The sequence below is a fragment of the Lathamus discolor genome, chromosome 22, assembly GCF_037157495.1.
Source record: "Lathamus discolor isolate bLatDis1 chromosome 22, bLatDis1.hap1, whole genome shotgun sequence".
In the NCBI taxonomy this organism is placed as follows: domain Eukaryota; kingdom Metazoa; phylum Chordata; class Aves; order Psittaciformes; family Psittacidae; genus Lathamus; species Lathamus discolor.
Genome location: NC_088905.1, coordinates 1,735,810 through 1,754,364, shown reverse-complemented (window position 1 = coordinate 1,754,364; position 18,555 = coordinate 1,735,810). Strand labels below are relative to the sequence as shown.

Below are 18,555 nucleotides of genomic sequence, written 5' to 3'. Positions count from 1 at the left end.
TGATCTGGGGTCGGAAAACTGCACAGGAGGATTTCATCCTCCTCTGTAAGAGCTGTGGTTGGGGTTTAACCTCGTGGATTTACTCTTTACAACATCCATCTCTGAGGAGATGAACAAGGTGCACAGCTGGTATCAGGGCTGCAGGTCTCTCACTTGGGATGCTGTTGCCTCCATCACTGACCTCCCACTTTGGAGATGAATAAGGCGCACAATGGGTACCAGGGCTGCAGGTCTCCCACCTGGGATGCTGGTGCCTCCATCACTGACCTCCCACTTTGGAGATGAACAAGGTGCACAGCTGGTACCAGGGATGCAGGTCTCCCACCTGGGATGCTGTTTCCTCCATCACTGACCTCCCACTTTGGAGATGAACAAGGTGCACAACGGGTACCAGGGATGCAGGTCTCTCCCTTGGGATGCTGGTGCCTCCATCACTGACCTCCTGCTTTCTTCTCTCTCCTTTTAGGGCCGCTGCATCAACTTCACCAGAGTGAAGAACACAGAGGCCCCCCCCAAATACCCACTCAACAACGCGTACCCCCCGTCATCCCCCCCACCAGCACCCATCTACACCCCGCCACCCCCAGCACCCATCTACACCCCCCCTCCACCCAGCTCCCCCACCCCACACACCCCATCCCCCTCCTCCACGCTCCCCCCACTCCCCCCACCCCCCCAAGCCCCCCCACCCAACAGGGCCCCCCCTCCATCCCGGCCCCCCCCTCGCCCGGCAGTCTAAGGGGGGGTTCAGCCTTGTTCCCATCTCTTCCACCAGCATCCGAGGGGCTTTTTCAGCAGTACTGTACCACATCCATTGGCGGGGGGGGGTGGGGGGGTGGAGGGGGTGGGAGGGGGGTAGAGGAAGCTGGATTGGGTTTGGAATGGGTGATTTCGGGGTTGTCTTTGTCCTTCAGATTTCTGTTATTGTTCAAATCCCCTGTGCATCAGTGCCACCAAACTATCAAATAAGAGCAGCCAAGAGACTGCAGGAACAAGGCAAGTAACCTGAGTCCCATTGCAGCAAGGCTCTCCCCCTCCTTTGTCCCCAGCGCTTCCCATGGCGATTCCAGGATATACCGGAAACAAAGAGGAATGGATAACTAGAGCAAGCTCTCCAGAAAGGCCAATTCTCCCTAGGGGACAACTGCAAGAGACTCTTCCAAGTGCAGCCATCCCAGGTAGCTACTGCACAAAGGCATTGGGACAAGGAATGAGAGAAAGCTGCTCCCATCCCAGCTGCCAGCAGGTGATGACAACAGCAGGTCTGCAAGCACAGGACCCTGGTAAATCCAAGGAGCACTGCTCCCATGGACCATGAGCTGGAGAAGGGAAGGCGGTGTCGTCTCGGAGGGTCTGGATGGGAGAAGGGGTAGGTGTGTGGATCCGCGTATGTTGGTGTGTGGAAGTGCAGGTGAATGAGAACGGGGCGCCACTAGGGAATGGCACAGGAAATAAACCAGGCGGAACGGCACAAGGCTTGGACCCTGAGGACAAGGAATAACTGGCAACGGGTCAGCCTTCAGCGCTCCCGGTGGGACAGAGGAGCTCCTGGCAATGGAGGAAGGGAATCCGGGAAAGGTATGGTTGACGGAAGAGTCTTTGCATTCAGTTTACGCTAATGCTGGAGATTGAGTTAACAGCTCTGCCATCCAGCAGTACCATTCAACGCTGCTTTCCAAAGGAAAGCTCCTGGACATAAGGGGTGCATCCATCTCCCTACACCCATTCCGCTCGGGCTCCTTGTTGCTGCCAGTTTGAAGTGGTTCCCACTGCTGCGTTTGGTTTTCCTGTAAATTGCATCCTTTCACCCTAGAAACGTTTCCATGCGGATTGTTGGATTCTGTTTTCCTTCCCGGAATAAGCAGCAGGAGCCTTCCAACCTCACAGTGAAGGAGATGCGGAGCGCTTCCTCCCTCTTGTCAGCTCCCACCAGCATCGCTTCTAGTAGCAGTGGTTGCTAAGGCAAAACTCAACCCATGGGACGTGCAGGATGGGAATCAGCCTTCCAAGGAATGCACTGGCTGCATTCCTCCATGCTTTCTCCTCGCCTTCATGGAAGCCCCACCGTATTCCATAGCGTTTGCACACGCACACGTAGCTGTTCTCCTATAGCACAACCTGCCTTTGTGACAAACAGAAGTAGGTTTGATCACTTGAGCGGTTGGCCGTCAGGATCAGTTCTCACAATGTGACTTTCCCTATGGAAGTTGGTAACCCAGCTTGTAGCTGCAGTCCTATGAATGTCCAAGGGTTCTCATAAGCGTGTATGTTTGTAGCAGATAAATGCTTTGCCAAGTGCTTCCTTCAGTGCTGATGGAAATAAATAGGAATTTTAGCTTTTCTAGGAAAAAAAAAAAAAGGAAAAAAGGGAAAAAATACTCAAGGAGGAAAGGGAAGAGACAAAAAAAGATCCTTCTGGTCCCCATTCATTCACGTTTGTGAATTACCCCTTATGGCGAGACTCGGAGTCAGTCTGACTGTCATTCACCAGCCTTCCCCACCGCTAGGTCATGGCATCTATCAGATGGGATAAACGCATCCATCTGCTACATCCATGATGCTGGATCTGAAGAAGCAACCTCCAGCCAAGGCCGTTGTGCAGAAAGGCTGCTTAATTCACCCCTAACACTGTTCTGTCTGCAGGCAGCACAGAGCAGCCCCAATCAGGAGCAAACCCAACAGCTCTGCTACTCGCTGTTGTCAGATGCACCAGCTACAGCCCATAGGTAGCTCAAGTCAACCTTGCGCTTGGCACATGGGAATGGGAAGCTTCAAACACCCGGACACACGTTTGGTTGGACTCCCTCTTGGGATGGATGGGATCTAGTTCAATAGGTGCTTGATCTGGGTTCAGAAAGAAAGGGGTAAGAACTGGGAATGGTGTGATAAGCATCAATGGATACGCCTCTGAACAGATCCTCGTGTTTCAAGAGAGTTTGGGAAGCAAATTGATTTTCAACAGGATGGCATTGGGATTTCATTTGGTTTAAGGGTTACTTCACTCCCAAATCCAAACCTACTGCTAGGGGAAGCCCCATAGCAGTGTACATCCATGCCTAAGGCTCACTTCTTGCAGGTGTACATAGGAATCCTCGTTTTCCCCAACCTAAAGGGAAAAAAGCCCCTCCAGTATCAAAGAAGCAAACTCAAACCTAGATGAGGCCAGGGAAATCATCACTGCCCACTCACGACGAAAAACCAAACTCCAAATTCTTTGTTGTACATATTGTTACCGCATGCTTACCATATGTTAGATGGAAGCATTCCCTATCCGAGTGTGGATAAAAAGACCATTGTTCAAGTTGTAGTAAATTATTATGAAGCCAATGACATTTCATGGCACGTTGTTGTATCAAGCTGTGCTTGTTGTATTTTGTTCTTTACGGTTGTATTGCCTTTTTTTATCAATGTACAAATAGCTCCTGTAGTGACGAATACCTGCGGGACATAGCATTAACTGAAGCACTACAGCTCCTGCCTGCACGCTCCCTTGATCCATTGGCATTGCTTTTCCACGTGGATCCAGGGTGGGATATGGCCAGAGCATGGACACCAAAGCAGAGCACCCAACCCTTTGGTGAACTGTTTTTTGGTGCATCCTTTCTAATGTTCGCAGACAAAACAGGAGCACATTTGGTGGTCCTTGGTCTTGTGTTTAGGATCAACCTCAATGTGGCTGCTTAAAAGGCTTCCCCAAAGCACTGCATGTGCTCTTAAAGATCCATGCTGGTCCCTAAGGATCAATTTAGGGATTCATTTAGGGATGAACCTAAGGTGATCAAGCCTAAAACTTGGTCCCGACTTTAAATCAGCCTCCACTGCCAATTAATGCTATGTAACCCAGGTTGAACCAGCTGGAGTGCCATACACCGCCCTGTGGCACCCTATGTATTCTCTGGCTATAAAGCCTTCCTAGAAACACATTACCCAGGCTATCAATCCTCACTAGCCAGTTCTTAAGTAAACTTTCCCTATAGATCAAAGGGAGCTGAGTGGCACCACATCTGCTCCCCATCTCCCAGGGCTTCCCTGTTCGCTGCTCCTCCACGGGCTGGTCTAGACAGCCGTAAGCAGACGTCTGATGCCATTAAATAAACCCTTGTTCCATTCGCTCTGGAGCCCTCCCTTTGATTGCTGCGTTCTTCCTCCTTCGTGCAAACCTTCCCTTGGTGTCCTGCAGCCTCAAAGGGCTCAGCGGCTGCGTTTGACAGGTTCAGAGCATGGGGTTTAATGGCTAAAATGCTCCAGATCGTTGCTGGCTGCCTCTCAATGCACTCACGCACAGGAACCCTGCAGGCATCTGCTCCTCGGTGCGTGGAGGCAGCTCCTGTCCCTGGGGAAAGGGGGCTTCTGGCAAGGTCTGAGCGTAACCAATTGGTGCCGTGGCCTTTATGTGGTGCTGGTGCAGCAAAGGAGGAGAAGCCTCTGCTGTGCTGTGGAATCAGGGCTCGTGGGTTCGGCCAGCGCTGTGCAATGATGCTCTGCTCCCTCTGTTTGCTGCATGTGTCATTTGTTAAATGCAGTCATTACTCTTGCTGCCCTTGATGTTATTATTAAAGAACTACACCGATCCGTGCTGGGCTCCCTGTGGTTCATTGCCTGGGCAAAGGGAACGAAGCAGGAGGCAGGAGAATCCCGGTCGATGGGTTTGATCCCGGCTTCCCATCATCCCGGAGAGCCGCAGCGCGGTGCTGCGCTCCCCAGCATCCCAGAGTGCTGGCACAGGAGCTGTTTTCACTGGCATGGGACACAGCCTCCTCGCTGTCACCTCCGAGCGCAGGGGAGCCCCTCATTCACACATTCACCCCCTTTAACAGAGCGTAACAATGACTACAAGGAGCTCGGCACCTTGCCTTGCGGTCACGCTTGCTCATAGTCCTTTCTGTGCTTAACTCTCACTAACCCATCACATGGATGGAGCATCTCATTCTACAAGGGAGGTTAGCAGAGCGTGAAGAAGTTCAGCCTCAACACCCTGCCCTTTCCCAGCAGAGCACGCAAGGCTGTTGGCTCCCTTGGGAAGCAGGAGCCAGCTCTTTCCTCAGCACATCGGCTCCAGGCTCAGCCTGGATTCTGCTTTATGTTTGCTTGAAACCAGGCTTGTATCTCATAGGGAAGCCACAGGAGTCTGCAGGTCCTGCTCGGGTAAAAGGTGCCTTTTAAATGGGGACACTCAAAGCAAATCACAGCTGCTTTAAAGCAACTTAAAGCTGCTTTAAACTTCATGCAATGCAAACGCACCAAGCCCTGACGGTAGCTCTGGATCCTTCAGGGCACACAGAACCCATCATGACCTTATGGAAAACACCTGAGAAAGCCCCTATAGCGAGACCCTGCCCTTCAACCAGCTGCTGGCCCTGCACCTCTTGGCTCATGGCACCCCATTGTGCTCCCACCGTGGCAGCCTTCGTCACCACAATGGGCCAGGGCACAGAGGGGGATGCTTTTGGAGCCGAGTTGCTCCATAGGAAGGCAATGGGGATGTGGCCATCCCTTCTCCTGGGCTGGCTCCATGGCCATCAACAGGCTCCTACCTGGGAGCAGGTCCGGGCTCTGTGGGGTGATGTTGGAGCAGTTGGTGACAGGAGCCAGCTTGCCCACAGAGCAGGGATGTGCAGGAGGCAGGGATGGTGCCGGCAGCCAATGGGAGAAGCCAAAATGTTGAGTCCTGGCTGGTTCCCAGCGATTCCTTTGGGATTTGTGCTCAGGATGCTCTATCCCAGGCTTTGTGCCTGGCTGGAGCGGGGCCAGCAGGGCCTGCCCTGGCTCCATGAGCTGCCCCTCTCCGCACCAGTCGTGCTTCCTGGGGTCTGCTCCTAACTGAACCGGGACTGATCTTGCAAAGCCCACTCTGGAGGGAGGGATTCTGTGTTGGCAGGGAAAGGCATTCCTGGTTTTCCTGATTCTGGCAGAGAAAGCCCCTTCTGAGTCACAGGTAAGGCTTTTGCATGGGGCTGATGGAGCCTTCAAGCCTGGTGGCTCCTCTCTTCGTCTGAAGTGATGCTCGAGAGTGGAAAGGACTTTGTTGAAGAAACAGCCCTAAAACAGCTTGTGAAACCAGCAGTGAGAGCTGGTCCTCATAGCGAAGGATCATCCCCTCCATCCAAGGCAATTCCCAGCTCAGGGTGGACGTGGCTGGAGCCGTAACCTCAGTTCTTGTCTTTCACCGTTCCCTGCCTGAGCAGGGAATTCTCTGCTTCTCCACAGCCATTAAATCACGGGGCCTCTTCCAGAGCTGGAGGAATGAATGGGGATGGAGCACAAACGTGCCACAGGAGGGGAAAACTCAATGAGCAGCTGAGGTAACCTCCACCTGCAAGCAAGCTGGGGACTTCTGGATTCCACTTCCCATTCCCATGTAAAATCCCCTGCGGGCGTGTGGCTTCAGCTGCTTCAGTGATGCCCACTGCTTATTTCTCCTTGCATTGAGACCCTGTGGTCTCCGTACATCCCGGGCTCGCCTGTGAATGACTGGGAATGGAGGTGTCAGGATCCTTTCTATTTCTTAGTCTCGGGGATAGTAACGGCAGGCTGGAATAAAGCGTGTCTGCACTGCTGCAGTCTGCTTTTGGGCATGGGCCACAGGTGGAACGTGCGCATCCTCGGCTTTGGAAAGGGTTGTCATAAACTATTGCCATGTAATGCCATGGTCTATGGCCTCTGCAGGGAAACCTTCCACCTCCACAGGTTCAAGCCATTCCCCTTGCTCTCTCCCTTGTCCAAAGCCCCTCTCCAGCTTTCCTGTAGCCCCATGCTTGCACATGGGACGGGATGGATGCAATGGAGCAGTGCTGGGGGTCACCGGAGCAGACGCAGGGATCAAACTGCACCTCGGCAAAGGGGCCGGCAAAGGGGCTGCGGGTGCTGGTGTGGGAGTAGCCACTATTGGAGCCTCATTCCATGGCGAGTCCTGCCTGTGCTCAGAGGAGCTGTGTTCTGTAGGGTGTGCTTATAGAAAAAGGCTGTTCCTGCAGTGTTTCACCGAGTGGCATCACCAGCGCTGGTACCCACAGCAATAGGAAATCACACAGGGCACTGATCGAAGGTGGTTTCAGCTGGCCAATGCAGCCAGGAGCCAGCCTGGATCTATGGGCAGATCCAGCGAGTGCCCTGCAGGGCAGAAGTGGGGACTTTCGGGTTTGATGGGACACAGCATGGGTTTTATGGTAGTTACTGTTCAGGGGGTAAGACTCGTGTCCGTGTGCGTGTGACACCGCATGAAGCCTCATAGGAACTGCAGCTGCCTGTTCCACATGGGGAGGGACTCTTTGTCATGGACTGTAGTGACAGGACAAGGGGTAACGGGTTAAAACTTAAACAGGGGAAGTTTAGATTGGATCTAAGGAGGAAATTCTTTCCTGTCAGGGTGGTGAGGCACTGGAATGGGTTGCCCAGGGAGGTTGTGAGTGCTCCATCCCTGGCAGTGCTCAAGGCCAGGTTGGATGAAGCCTTGGGTGGGATGGTTTAGTGTGAGGTGTCCCTGCCCATGGCAGGGGGCTGGAACTGGATGATCTTGAGGTCCTTTCCAACCCCAACTGTTCTATGATTCTATGATTCTATGGAAACTGGAGCGATCCACAGGAGCTACAAGCGGATTGAAGCAACCGCAGTCACATCAGGCAGGATTGGGTTGGTCTGGGAGGGTTGAATGTCCAGCTCCAAAGGTCGGATCCTGAAGTCATTCCCCTTCTATTCCTGCCTGGGCAGGGATGTGGCTGCTTGGTCCAGGCTGTTCCCTGCCTGCCTGAGGTCATAGGGGGAAAGTGGTGGAAAGGATTTATTGTAAAGGACTATAAGGATTGCGGTGGTGTTAGGGAAGGGTTTGGAGACAAACGACCTGTCTGGGAGAGGTGAAGCTATTACTTGTGTCTTACTACTTATATTACTGATACTACCTGTATCTTACTACTTGCATTACTGATATTACTTGCATCTTATATTACCTGTATCTTACTACTTGCATTACTGATATTACCTGTATCTTACTACTTATATTACTGATATTACCTGTATCTTACTACTTGCATTACTGATATTACTTGCATCTTATATTACCTGTATCTTACTACTTGCATTACTGATATTACTTGTATGAACAGACAGCAAACCATTGGTTTCTTCCTTCCCTCTGTGCAGATCGGTCCATACATGTGCCCACAGCGAGAGAAACCACTTACACCCAGTGAGTGGTGATGGCTTCCCGTCACCAGCAGCAATCTGTGTGACCCGCCTGGATCAGAGCATCCCTGAGCTTCGGAAAAGCCAGGTTGGGTACAAGGAGGCAGCAGAGTTGGTGCTTTAGAAACGAACGTGGAGCTCCGGTGGCTGAATACCAGGTTACAATGACAGCTCCCTCCTGTTAATAGTCAAAACCCGGCCGTTCGCTGCCTCATGAGGCGTTTGCCCACGTTCCCATGGGATTTATGGATCCGGACTCACGCTGGTGTTGCACTTACACAGGGCTTGTGCTCTGCCCCCAGCTCTGGTGTCCCTCAGGGTGTCCTTTGTGCCCATCACCCTCGTAGGGAAGAACTGCCTCATGGCACAAGTGTCTGCATTGCATGAGCTGAGAGGAGAAGGGATTTGTGCCTGGTGGTGCTGGCAGTGCCGGAGCATCCTGGCCCTCACCGATCCATAGGGATTTTCGCCCGGATGAGGGCTGCGGGGTTTTGCCCTTTGCTTTGTACCTCTTCAGGGTGATTTCTTACTGAAAGCATCTGGCTCCCACAGGCACCAGTGAGGCCAAGGGCTGGACCACCCAGGCCACCGGCCTCATCCGCAGGGGCACATTCCTACATCCCCACAACACAGCATTAAGTGAATAAGAAACAGTGAGGAGCAGAAAGGCAGGCACAGAAACCAGGGAACCCATGGACTGGGCAGCACAAACAGGGATCGTGAGCGGAACAGGAGGCAGGGATGCCCTTGGCTGCATCACCCCGGGCTTAGCAAAGGTCATGAGAACAGAAGGATGTGGAGGGGGGCTGGTCAATGAGAAGCTCCCCATGACCCAGCTTGAGCCCAGAACCCCCCCGTGTGCTGGGCTGCACCCCCAGAGCGTGAGGGAGGGGATCCTGCCCCTCTGCTGCGTGAAGGGGAGACCTGAGAGCAGCTCCAGTGCCTGGAGGGGCTGCAGGGAACCTGGAGAGGGGCTTGGGACAAGGGCCTGTAGGGACAGGCCAAGGGGAATGGCTTGAACCTGCCCGAGGGGAGACTGAGATGAGCTCTTAGGCAGAAGCTCTTCCCTGTGAGGGTGCTGAGGCGCTGGCACAGGGTGCCCAGAGAAGCTGTGGCTGCCCCATCCCTGGCAGTGCTCAAGGCCAGGTTGGACACAGGGGCTTGGAGCAAGCTGCTCCAGTGGAAGGGGTCCCTGCCTGGGGCAGGGGCTGGAGCTGGAGGAGCTTTAAGGTCCCTTCCAGCCCAAACCGTGCCAGGTACAGGCTGGGGATTCCACTCAATGCAACACAGGTTTAAGCCCTCGAAACCATCACTGAACAGGACCAGAAGGGGATGGGGGGGTCACAAACTTGGCTTTGTTTCTTGGCCTGCAGAAGCCAAGAAGGGAAGGATCCACCCAAGCAAATCCAACCTTTGGAGCAGGGATGATCCGGCTTTGGTGCTCGCTTTAAAACTCAAGACCTCTTTGGAGACTTTTATTGTTTAAAACCTAAAACTGAAGCAGGAACCACAGTGCAAAACGCAACCAGCAACTGCCAGCAACTGGAGTAACCTGGGGCTGTCTCTGGTGGTGAGGGGGGGTCTATGCCTTATTCAGTGCAAAACACGGGACCTGAGTGATGCTCAGCGCTGCCCTTGGTGCGGGCAGAGGAGGTGGCACCCTTGGGTGCTGCAGCTCACCCTCTCCTTCCCCCGGAGGCTCTGGCAGTGCTCGGCAGTGGCTCGGGCAGAGGTGATGCTCAGTCTCGGGAGGCAGCAATGCGGTCCACCTGCAAGAAGGACAGCCCATAAAGAGAACAGAACAGCCCTCGGAGCAGGAGCTGCGGCCGCAATTCCACCCCGGAATGGGAGCTGGCATCTGGGAATGGCCACGGGCAGCCGGAGGGTCCATCCTGTCAGCCACGGGGGTGAACAGCCCTGGAATAGGGGTACCTGCTTTCTGTGGTGTTAGTGCTGGGCTTAAGCAAAGGAGGACTTCGTGTGTCTGCACTTGATGGGATCGCTCCCTGTAACTGGGATACTACAGGGATACTCAGCGCGATGGGGGTTAATCCTTGCTCCCAACGGGGGTGTGCACAGCTCTCATTCTCTTTTCCTGCACCTCTGGGATGTGGTGGAGGTTTGCACATCCCTGTGCACCCCGGGGGGGGTCGGGTGGTGGTGAATCATGGAACCCCAGCCCGGTTTGGGTTGGAAGGGACCTTAAAGCTCCTCCAGCTCCAACCCCTGCCACGGGCAGGGACCCCTTCCACTGGAGCAGCTTGCTCCAAGCCCCTGTGTCCAACCTGGCCTTGAGCACTGCCAGGGATGGGGCAGCCACAGCTTCTCTGGGCACCCTGTGCCAGCGCCTCAGCACCCTCACAGGGAAGAGCTTCTGCCTTATCTCCAACCTGAACTTCCCCTGTTTCAGTCTGAACCCATCACCCCTTGTCCCATCCCTACAGTCCCTGATGCAGAGCCCCTCTCCAGCATCCTTGCAGCCCCCTTTAGGCACTGGAAGCTGCTCTGAGGTCTCCACACAGCTTCTCTTCTCCAGCCCCAATGGCTGGCTCCAGCCTGGCTCCATACGGGAGCTGCTCCTGTATCTGTGCTTTGGGAATGCTGGGATGGATACAGTCAAAGCAGCCTGGGCTGTGACCTCCCAGACTCCATTGGAGGAGGCAGGAACCAGGACTGACCATGCCAGTGTCAGCCACAGCCCCTGTGAGGTCGGGAGCTGCTGTGGGTCCCACAGGACCCCTCTCTTTAGGCTTTTCTACCCATTTCCACCCTGGAAGCAGCATCCTCTCGGCTCCATGTGCTGAGCAGCAGCTGTAGCTCTTCATCTGCTCATCCAGCCATAGCCTAACAGCAGCTATTTCCCTTTGGAACAGGACTTTAGGTCGCGCTTTCCACAGCCACTGAAACAAGCAATGCAGCATTCCCAGGCGGGTGATTCCTGCCCCAGCTCATTTCCCTGCTTGCTCCTACTGATGGGAGGAGTGTTCCTGAGCTGTTTCCCCAGTGTTAAAGCGCAGGTTCTTGGTGAGGTTCTTGTTAACCCCTGTGCTAACAGCAAGCACCCGCATCTGCTCAGCAACAGCCCCTCTTGCAGCTGTGTATGTCCAGTTGTTCTGCTGCAGCTGGTTCTGGTGCATCAACTGGTCCTTCATTGCTTTTCCATGCAGGCATTGACCACGGGACCACATAGACACGAACAGGAGGGTGAAGTGATGAGGTGCAGGATGCTCCTCGGGCAGACGTGATGGATTTTAAGCTGCTCCAGGGTAAGGAGTGGGTTTGAGCTCTCGCTTGGTCTTGGCCGCTCATCAGGAGCCATGGTCCTCATTCCAGTGGCATCAAGGGACTCACAATGCCCTTCCCTGGATGCAGCAGTGCCTGGGGGAGAGACAAGCGGCCCTGGGCTCTGCCTCCTTCCCCTTTGCATCATCACAAACACACTGAGGATGCTCGATCCCATGTGCTCGATCCCACATCCCAGCTGCATCCCATGCATTTCGCTGCCTGCTCCTCTCAAGCAGGAGCCGCAGCATCACTTCAGCACAGGCCAGGTTTGGGCTTTGTGCAGGCTCATTTCCTGCTTGACAAGGTCTTTGGTCACCCTCCACTTCCACCCATCCCGCCCGTGGTCCTGGGGTGCCTCGGGATGCTCGGGAGCACCCGGGAGCCTCCTTATCCCTGTGCTTGGAGCCGTGCTGGGGTGTGAGTGCCTCCAGCGTGTCTGGGCTGGCGGCCGCAGGATCCAGGGTTGGCTTGAAGCTGCCCAGCAGCGTGTTTGTTTGAACTCGTTTCCATAGGGATTTGTAAGGACCATGGGAACAGAGTTGATCTGACCTAAACAATAAGGAATGAGGCTGGGGAGGGGGGAAGGAGCCCGGCATGTCTGCTTTGTGGGTCTGATTCTCTGAGGCTGGGTAACCTCTGCAGGAGCATCTTGGCAAGTCCGTGGGCTTTCTTCTCCTCCTTTTGTTACTAAGCGCCTGCAGTTCATTCCAACCATGATAAATGCATGGAAATGAGTCAGAAATTAACTCTTCTTAAGCACACGGGGCAGCTTTTGGGTCAGGCTTGAAGCAGCTCAGAAACCCTTTTGCGTCTGAGCAAGAAGAGCACAGCTTGCTCCTGACACGCATGTAGGCACCAGTTCTGTTGTGGTACTAAAGGTAAGTGCATTGGTTCGAGGCAATGAGCCTTAAAGAGGAGCCTCATGGCCTTTTAGTTGTATAGGAAAGGTGTAGGTGAGAAGAGCGAGTCCGCTTTATACAACACTTTATACAACAAATGATGGTGTTTGGTATCAATCACTGTTTTGTCACTGCCGTTATCCAGAGTTATCCAGGCATGGCTTAGCCATGAGCCATCCCGCAGCTGCTGCCTCGCAATGGGCACTATGGGCTACCCATGGGCTCATCCTCCTCTGCTGGCTCAGCACCCAAACCCCTTCTCCTTCTCCAAACCCGGACCTCCAACACTTGTGGAATACAGGGAATATTCTGGCTGTGCTGTGATTTCCATTGCCCAGTGTTAGAGAAGTGGGAGTTAAATGAGAGTGAAGGTGCCAAAGGCAACACCAACTGCTCTGCCTTAGGGGCATCTTAGGGGCTTTCTTCTTGGCTAGTGGATAATCACGGGTGGGAATCAGAGTCTGCATCTCAGATAGGACAAAGACCTGGGTTTGCTCCCTGAAATGGGGGTTTCCTATTCCTAAGAGGGTTCAACTGAAGACCAGCAGTTCTGTTTGTTTCATGTAGGGCACTTGATTTTATTCAAAGGGTGAGATACAAAAAAGGAAGCAAAAAAGACAAAACCCAACTTATAAAACACTACAGACAAAGGAAAAGACATCTTCTGCATACAGCACACGACAGGAAACAAGGTACAGACTGGTCCCCACTAACCAAGCCAGCTGGGTTATGTACAAGCAGAGGCAGAGAGAGCTAGAAGGGAAGAGATGGGGGCATTTGCCACTTCAAATGTCTGTTTACACAAACTGAATGGAAGGCAAAGAGGTTTCTTTCCTTTTATTCAAGCCAAACATTTCCTTGTTGCTTCTTCTTCCCGTTCCTGATGCAGAGGAGGGACTCCACGCTTTGAGGCAAGTTTGGTACATCCAGGTAGGATCTAAAATGAGCCACAGCTAAACACAGATGTGCTGCTTCGAGAGCTCAATCCAATCCCTCCCTTCATCCACACACTGAATACCTACTCATGGATGGGGTCAAGGGCTGCCAGTGGCAGCTCCAGAGGGGAAAAGCCCAACTTCACACTCATGTGTTGGGCTTCTTCATGCCTTTAGAGGCCTCAATCTGCAGTTTACCCAAATCTGGGGTGTTTAGGCTAGGTTTAAGGCTCCAAACTGAGCATCATTACCTGTTGTGTCCAGGAGCTCCCTCCCACTTGACTGGGAAATGGTCTGTGTGCAGCTCTTTCATACAGAGGGGTTGAGGCTTGCCCACTGGGGGTGTCCAGCTCCGGGGCTGGAAGAGCATCCCTGTGTTAGTGGTACCTAAATCCCCTTCAAGTCAGACCCTGCTAAAAGGAGATGGCATTTGCTGTGTCACTGCTGCATCTTTCAGGGACACGGCTGCCCAAGGGCAGGTCTGGGCTCTCAGTAGGAACATGCACACAGGCAGTACTGCCTCATCCACAAACTGAGGACAGAACTATCTAGAGCCCTTCCTCAGGAGGGAAAAACCTCCCTGACAGAGCCTATTCCCCATACAACTTCATCTATTGGTGTGGAATAGCCTTAGGGCAGGGTGGGATTGGTTTGAGATCTGTTGGGCACATGCAGAGCTGAAGGTTTTCTGGTCTCTGGTGATTAAAACCCCTTAAGACCTCCAGGCACGTGCTTCTCTTTAAGCTTCTGTTGATGTAGATGAGGAGAACGACTCCTTAAATAGAGAGAAACTGCCGAAAGCACTCGGTAAGAGGCAGCTGCTGTTCCAAATGCAAAGGCCTTTATCTGTGTTTACCTGTGGCTCAATTTTAGGGACAGGGCTATTGAACTTTCAACCACCTCAGTTAGGAAGGAGGGAATTTTACTGGCTCAGTAAGCAAAACATTCATTCTGGAGAGCAGAAGACTGCCTAGCTGTTAATAAATACCACGAGACACCCTAAAAAGTTGCCTAAGGAAAAGAGAAACATCATCTGTTCATCACAATGCATCACACCGAGACGAGGTAAAGGGAAGCCAAAGGGAGTCCTCTATCCACTCGCACCTCCCAGCCATGGCAACGATGAGCAGCGAGATGCTGAACCATGCCCTAAAACGCTCAGCAGAGGAATTCTTCATGGCAAGTGCGCTCCGTGACATCCTTTGCTATTAAACCTTGCACCAAGTAGTGACTAAACCTCTGTCCTGGCAGGTGGGTTTATGAGCTTCAGGCCTTGTGGTGGTGACCTGGAGCATGCAGGGGGTGAATGCTACTGTCCTTCTGACAGTGAGGAACCTGGCATGAGTTTTAATGCCTTCAGTTACAAAGAAGAAGGGTTCGTCTATCCCAGCAGAAAGCCAAACAGCTCAGCACAGTTACACCAATGGGAGGTCAGACATGTCTAACTCAGACTCCTGCTCTTTGGTCCTCTTTGCGTACAACTTACTCACAGAACAGCCTGAATTAGTCAGCTACTGAACAGGAACTTGTATGGGAGCAGGGATATCAAGCATCCTGGTTGGGAGGAGACTCAGGAAACTAGTGGACAGTCACCTGTACAAGGCTTGAGAAAAGCAAAGCTGGCTGCTTCTGTTCCGAGTGGAACAGGAGAAAAAGGGCTTAAATAATCCCTTTGCAGGGTTCTTTTGCATGAGACCCCCCCCTTGCCTAATGGGAACAGAGGATGGGACACTGCAAGTCCTTGTGCTGGGGGGAAACTGCCTGTTCCAGCCCTCTGCCCAACACATCTCACACGAGCTCAATGAGAGGAAGAGGAACTGTCTTCACTTCGTTAGCACTGGACACATGCTGGCTTTTCCTTAAGGACAAGCATCATCTCCAGCTGAAGCAGGGAACTCACTGGTCATGTTTAAGCAGAGGCATGTAACTGGCGTAGTCAGTGTACAAATAAACTGCAGGATTGACCACTTTGTCCTTAAACAGACACTGGCAGCACAGTGTGTTTGTAGACGAACAGCCTGAATTTGGTGTATTAATAAACACACATAGAACGGTTGAGAAGCTGCTTCCAGCATCTCACACTCAGAATAAAACTAAGCCTTGAGCTGACACCGAGCTGAAGCTCAACAGTCCCTGTGGTTTCTACATAAACCACAACTGCTACAGACACAGGGGGCCCCTGGGCAGGCAGAACCAGGTTTTAAGGGGCAGTGGCAGTGTTAGAGCCATTCCTCAGGGGCAGTGAGTGATGAGGAACCCTCACCAGCACAGGGCAAGTGGCGCTTCACACCTTGTAGGGGCTTTTGCTTTCTATAGGGTGTTGGAAAGCCAATTCAGAACCCATCGAGCTGGTAGGAGAGTCACCTTTTCGCATTAGGGGAACTACAAGGCTGACTGCCCTTTAATGGCTTTGGAAAAGTCAGTGTCAAGTCCTGGAGGTGGATTTTGTGTGTCATTGTTGATTCTCTGCAAGTTTCTTATGAAACTATCACCAAGGTATGCGTTTCTGTGGTGTCTGTAAAGCCTTTCCTAGCCATTCCAGTTTTAAACCAGCTGAATTTGACACAAGTCACATAAAACCTGCTCCTGATAACCCAGAACCTGTGTTTCCATTACAGGACTGGGGCTAAGGCAGTGAGCCTCAGGAAGGGAACTCCAGTGCCCTCTCTGCTGCAGATACAAGGCAGAAACTCTCTTCTACACATTCTGACTAGTCAGTGACCTACAGCAGCACAAGGCTGGGTCCTCAGGACGTGTTATAGTGCCACAGTGCTCAGTTCAAGGCGGGGGATCCTGAACACAGGCAGACTTGTATTTAAAAGAGCCCAAACCAGCAGCAATGAGACGCCAGCGCAGGCTGAGCACTGCTGGTTTTCCTTCTTCTCCCACTTGGAGCCTCCACACCAGGTCGGCCACAGCTTCCATTTCTACTCGAAGGCGTGAGTTCCACTGTCTTCACAGGCACAACTACAGGTCTACACTGGTGTTACACCGGGTTGTGGCCCACTGAGTCCACACGATTGTCACTGGCAAAGTATTTGGCACACATAAAATCCTGCTGAAGCCACATTGCTTTCTTAGCACATGAACTTAGGAGGCTGTGACAGGTCAGTTGAACTCCCTTTTGTACATGAGGCAGAAATATACCCCCCATGCTATCTGTTAAACTATCTGCACAAGCATGGCCAGTAGCAGCTCTTGTTCCCGTTGGATACTCTGGTACCCTGGTTCACTGCCTGAGAGCACGATAGGTAACACATTCCATGGCGTCTCATCAACAACTGGAGTGAGCCACAGTGGATAAGAAACAATGACATTGCTGTAAAGTGGAGGCCCCTTCCCTAGAAGACTCAGTCATCTTTAAAGAAGACCACTGAACATCTTTCATGGAAGTCTATTGTTCAAAAAACCCCAAAGCTATTGACATAGCACGTGGAATCAATCTGACAATCACTAATGTAATGGAATTATGGTGATCTTATACACAAACAATGATTTACCAAAATAAGATTTACCTAGGGGACTTTAAAATCAAGTTATTTTGGTACCAAAAAGAAGTCTTTCATTTAATCCCCCTTTTGCCCCTATGATTCAGATGATCTTTCACTCTACAGTTACGGACTTGGCCAGATTTCTTGGAAAATCAACCTGCAGAGAGGGAGGAGAAAGAACACGCTCGTGAGTATTCGCACACTTTCTGTTTGGGTATACCTGTAACGTGTGGAACAGTTGTTCTCTGTTTAAACAGAAGACTTGAACATATTTGCATGTTTAGGACAATCTGTGCAGAAAAAGTCCATAAACCTCACTGTCACGACTCCTCTGTTGAGAGCTAAGGAGTGAGTCCCTTTACTCGGCATTGCTACAGTGCTCACATGATAAAAGGTCACTGTGACACAAGGTAGAGGCCAGTGCCTGTATAAAGATCAAACCCCTGACACAAGCAGACTCTGTCACACATCCTCCTGTGTGCTGTCACGTTCCTTTCTGCTTCCTGCAGCCCTGCAGACACTGTGTGCTCAACACCAGAGAACAGCCACGGGTCCAAATCCCAAGTGCACAAACTCAGCCCAGGGCACTAGAGAACCTTCCAGTTCTGTTTGTAACGCCAGCTCCATGTAACCTGCCCTCCCCACAGCTCCAGCAGTTATACAGACACCCCCCCAGACTTCCAACATCTCCCAGCACATCTCTTCCAGACCTGCACACAGCAAACATGAGCACAGAAGGGAAGGAATGCTGTACTTACATCATATCCTCTGAGAACTGCAAGGTGGAAAGCCAGGAGCTGAAGGGGGATAACACTCAGGATCCCCTGCAGACAGTCCACTGAATGGGGAACTTTGATTGTTCTTTTATTGTTCTTAATGGTCTCGATGTCTTCCTTATCACAAATCACAACAGGTCGCCCCTGCAACAAAGGGAAAGGTTGAAGAAAAACAGGTCTGGAAGGTTTTTACTTCTGTTCAGAGCACCAGTAGCAAGAACTCAGTTTAAAACAAAACAGCTTAGCATCCCAGGGGCATCCCTGTAGCGTGTTTTAAGGGGCAAACAAACTATATGAGGCTTCTGCCCAGAGTATCTACTGAGCTCCCGCTTCAGTTGGTGGTACCAAGGTAAATAGTCTGGGTGCTCTTTAAACTGCTTCTATATTAAAAGCACCATTTGTGGTGCACTGTGAACTTGTGCAGGTACTCACTTGCCGTGCAATGACCTGCTGCAGAGCATTCTGGCACTTGGCATACGTGTGGTCTCTCATGATGATCATGATAACAGGCATGAGTTTGTCCACCAGCGCGAGAGGGCCGTGCTTCAGCTCCCCTGCCAGGATCCCTTCCGAGTGCATGTAGGTGATTTCTTTGATTTTCTAAAGGGGGAATAAATAATTCATGGACCTTTGGACAAAACCTTGTGATTTTGGTTTAACTATCTCTGTGGTTTCTTCCACTTTCTCTGTATTATGGTAGAAACATGTTCTGACCCTCCCCAGATGCAGTACGTCAACAAGGGAGCCTGAAAGCCCAGATCAGAGCAGTGCATCTGGGCTGAGCTGCTCTCAGGCCATCCACCCTTCAGTTCTAGCACCAAGCCCACCACAGGCCTTATGATTTTGACATACTGACCATCCCAGTCTTGAACTGGGCAGACAATGACAAAAGAGGATGCGTTTGCATGTCAGTGGGTGACAGCACAACAGCAATCTCCTCCAAAGTCAAACTGCAATAGCAATAACTGGGTACAGAAAGTACACGCTCAGT

The 18,555-nt window shown here is 52.1% G+C and overlaps 2 protein-coding genes across 7 annotated transcripts in view; one reads left to right on the top strand and one right to left on the bottom strand.

Moving 5' to 3' along the window:
* The window catches only part of ANTXR1 (ANTXR cell adhesion molecule 1), an 85,982-nt gene extending 81,407 nt beyond the window's left edge, over nt 1-4,575 (top strand). For 2 of the 3 annotated variants that reach the window (XM_065659157.1, XM_065659154.1), the window contains one exon: nt 467-4,575. In XM_065659157.1, the coding sequence (XP_065515229.1) occupies nt 467-739 (273 nt within the window). In that variant the 3' untranslated portion in view covers nt 740-4,575. The remainder of the gene's footprint in view (nt 1-466) is intronic. The other variant, XR_010608110.1, reaches the window with a different exon arrangement.
* Nucleotides 4,576-9,719: 5,144 nt separating this feature from the next.
* Nucleotides 9,720-18,555, bottom strand: part of GFPT1 (glutamine--fructose-6-phosphate transaminase 1) — a 36,437-nt gene continuing 27,601 nt past the window's right edge. For 3 of the 4 annotated variants that reach the window (XM_065659420.1, XM_065659419.1, XM_065659422.1), the window contains 3 exons: nt 17,997-18,164; nt 17,547-17,708; nt 12,911-16,945 (listed from right to left, as the gene is read on the bottom strand). In XM_065659420.1, coding sequence (XP_065515492.1) covers nt 16,901-16,945; nt 17,547-17,708; nt 17,997-18,164 — 375 coding nt within the window. In that variant the 3' untranslated portion in view covers nt 12,911-16,900. Of the gene's footprint in view, nt 9,948-12,910; nt 16,946-17,546; nt 17,709-17,996; nt 18,165-18,555 lie in introns of those variants that run through there. The other variant, XM_065659421.1, reaches the window with a different exon arrangement.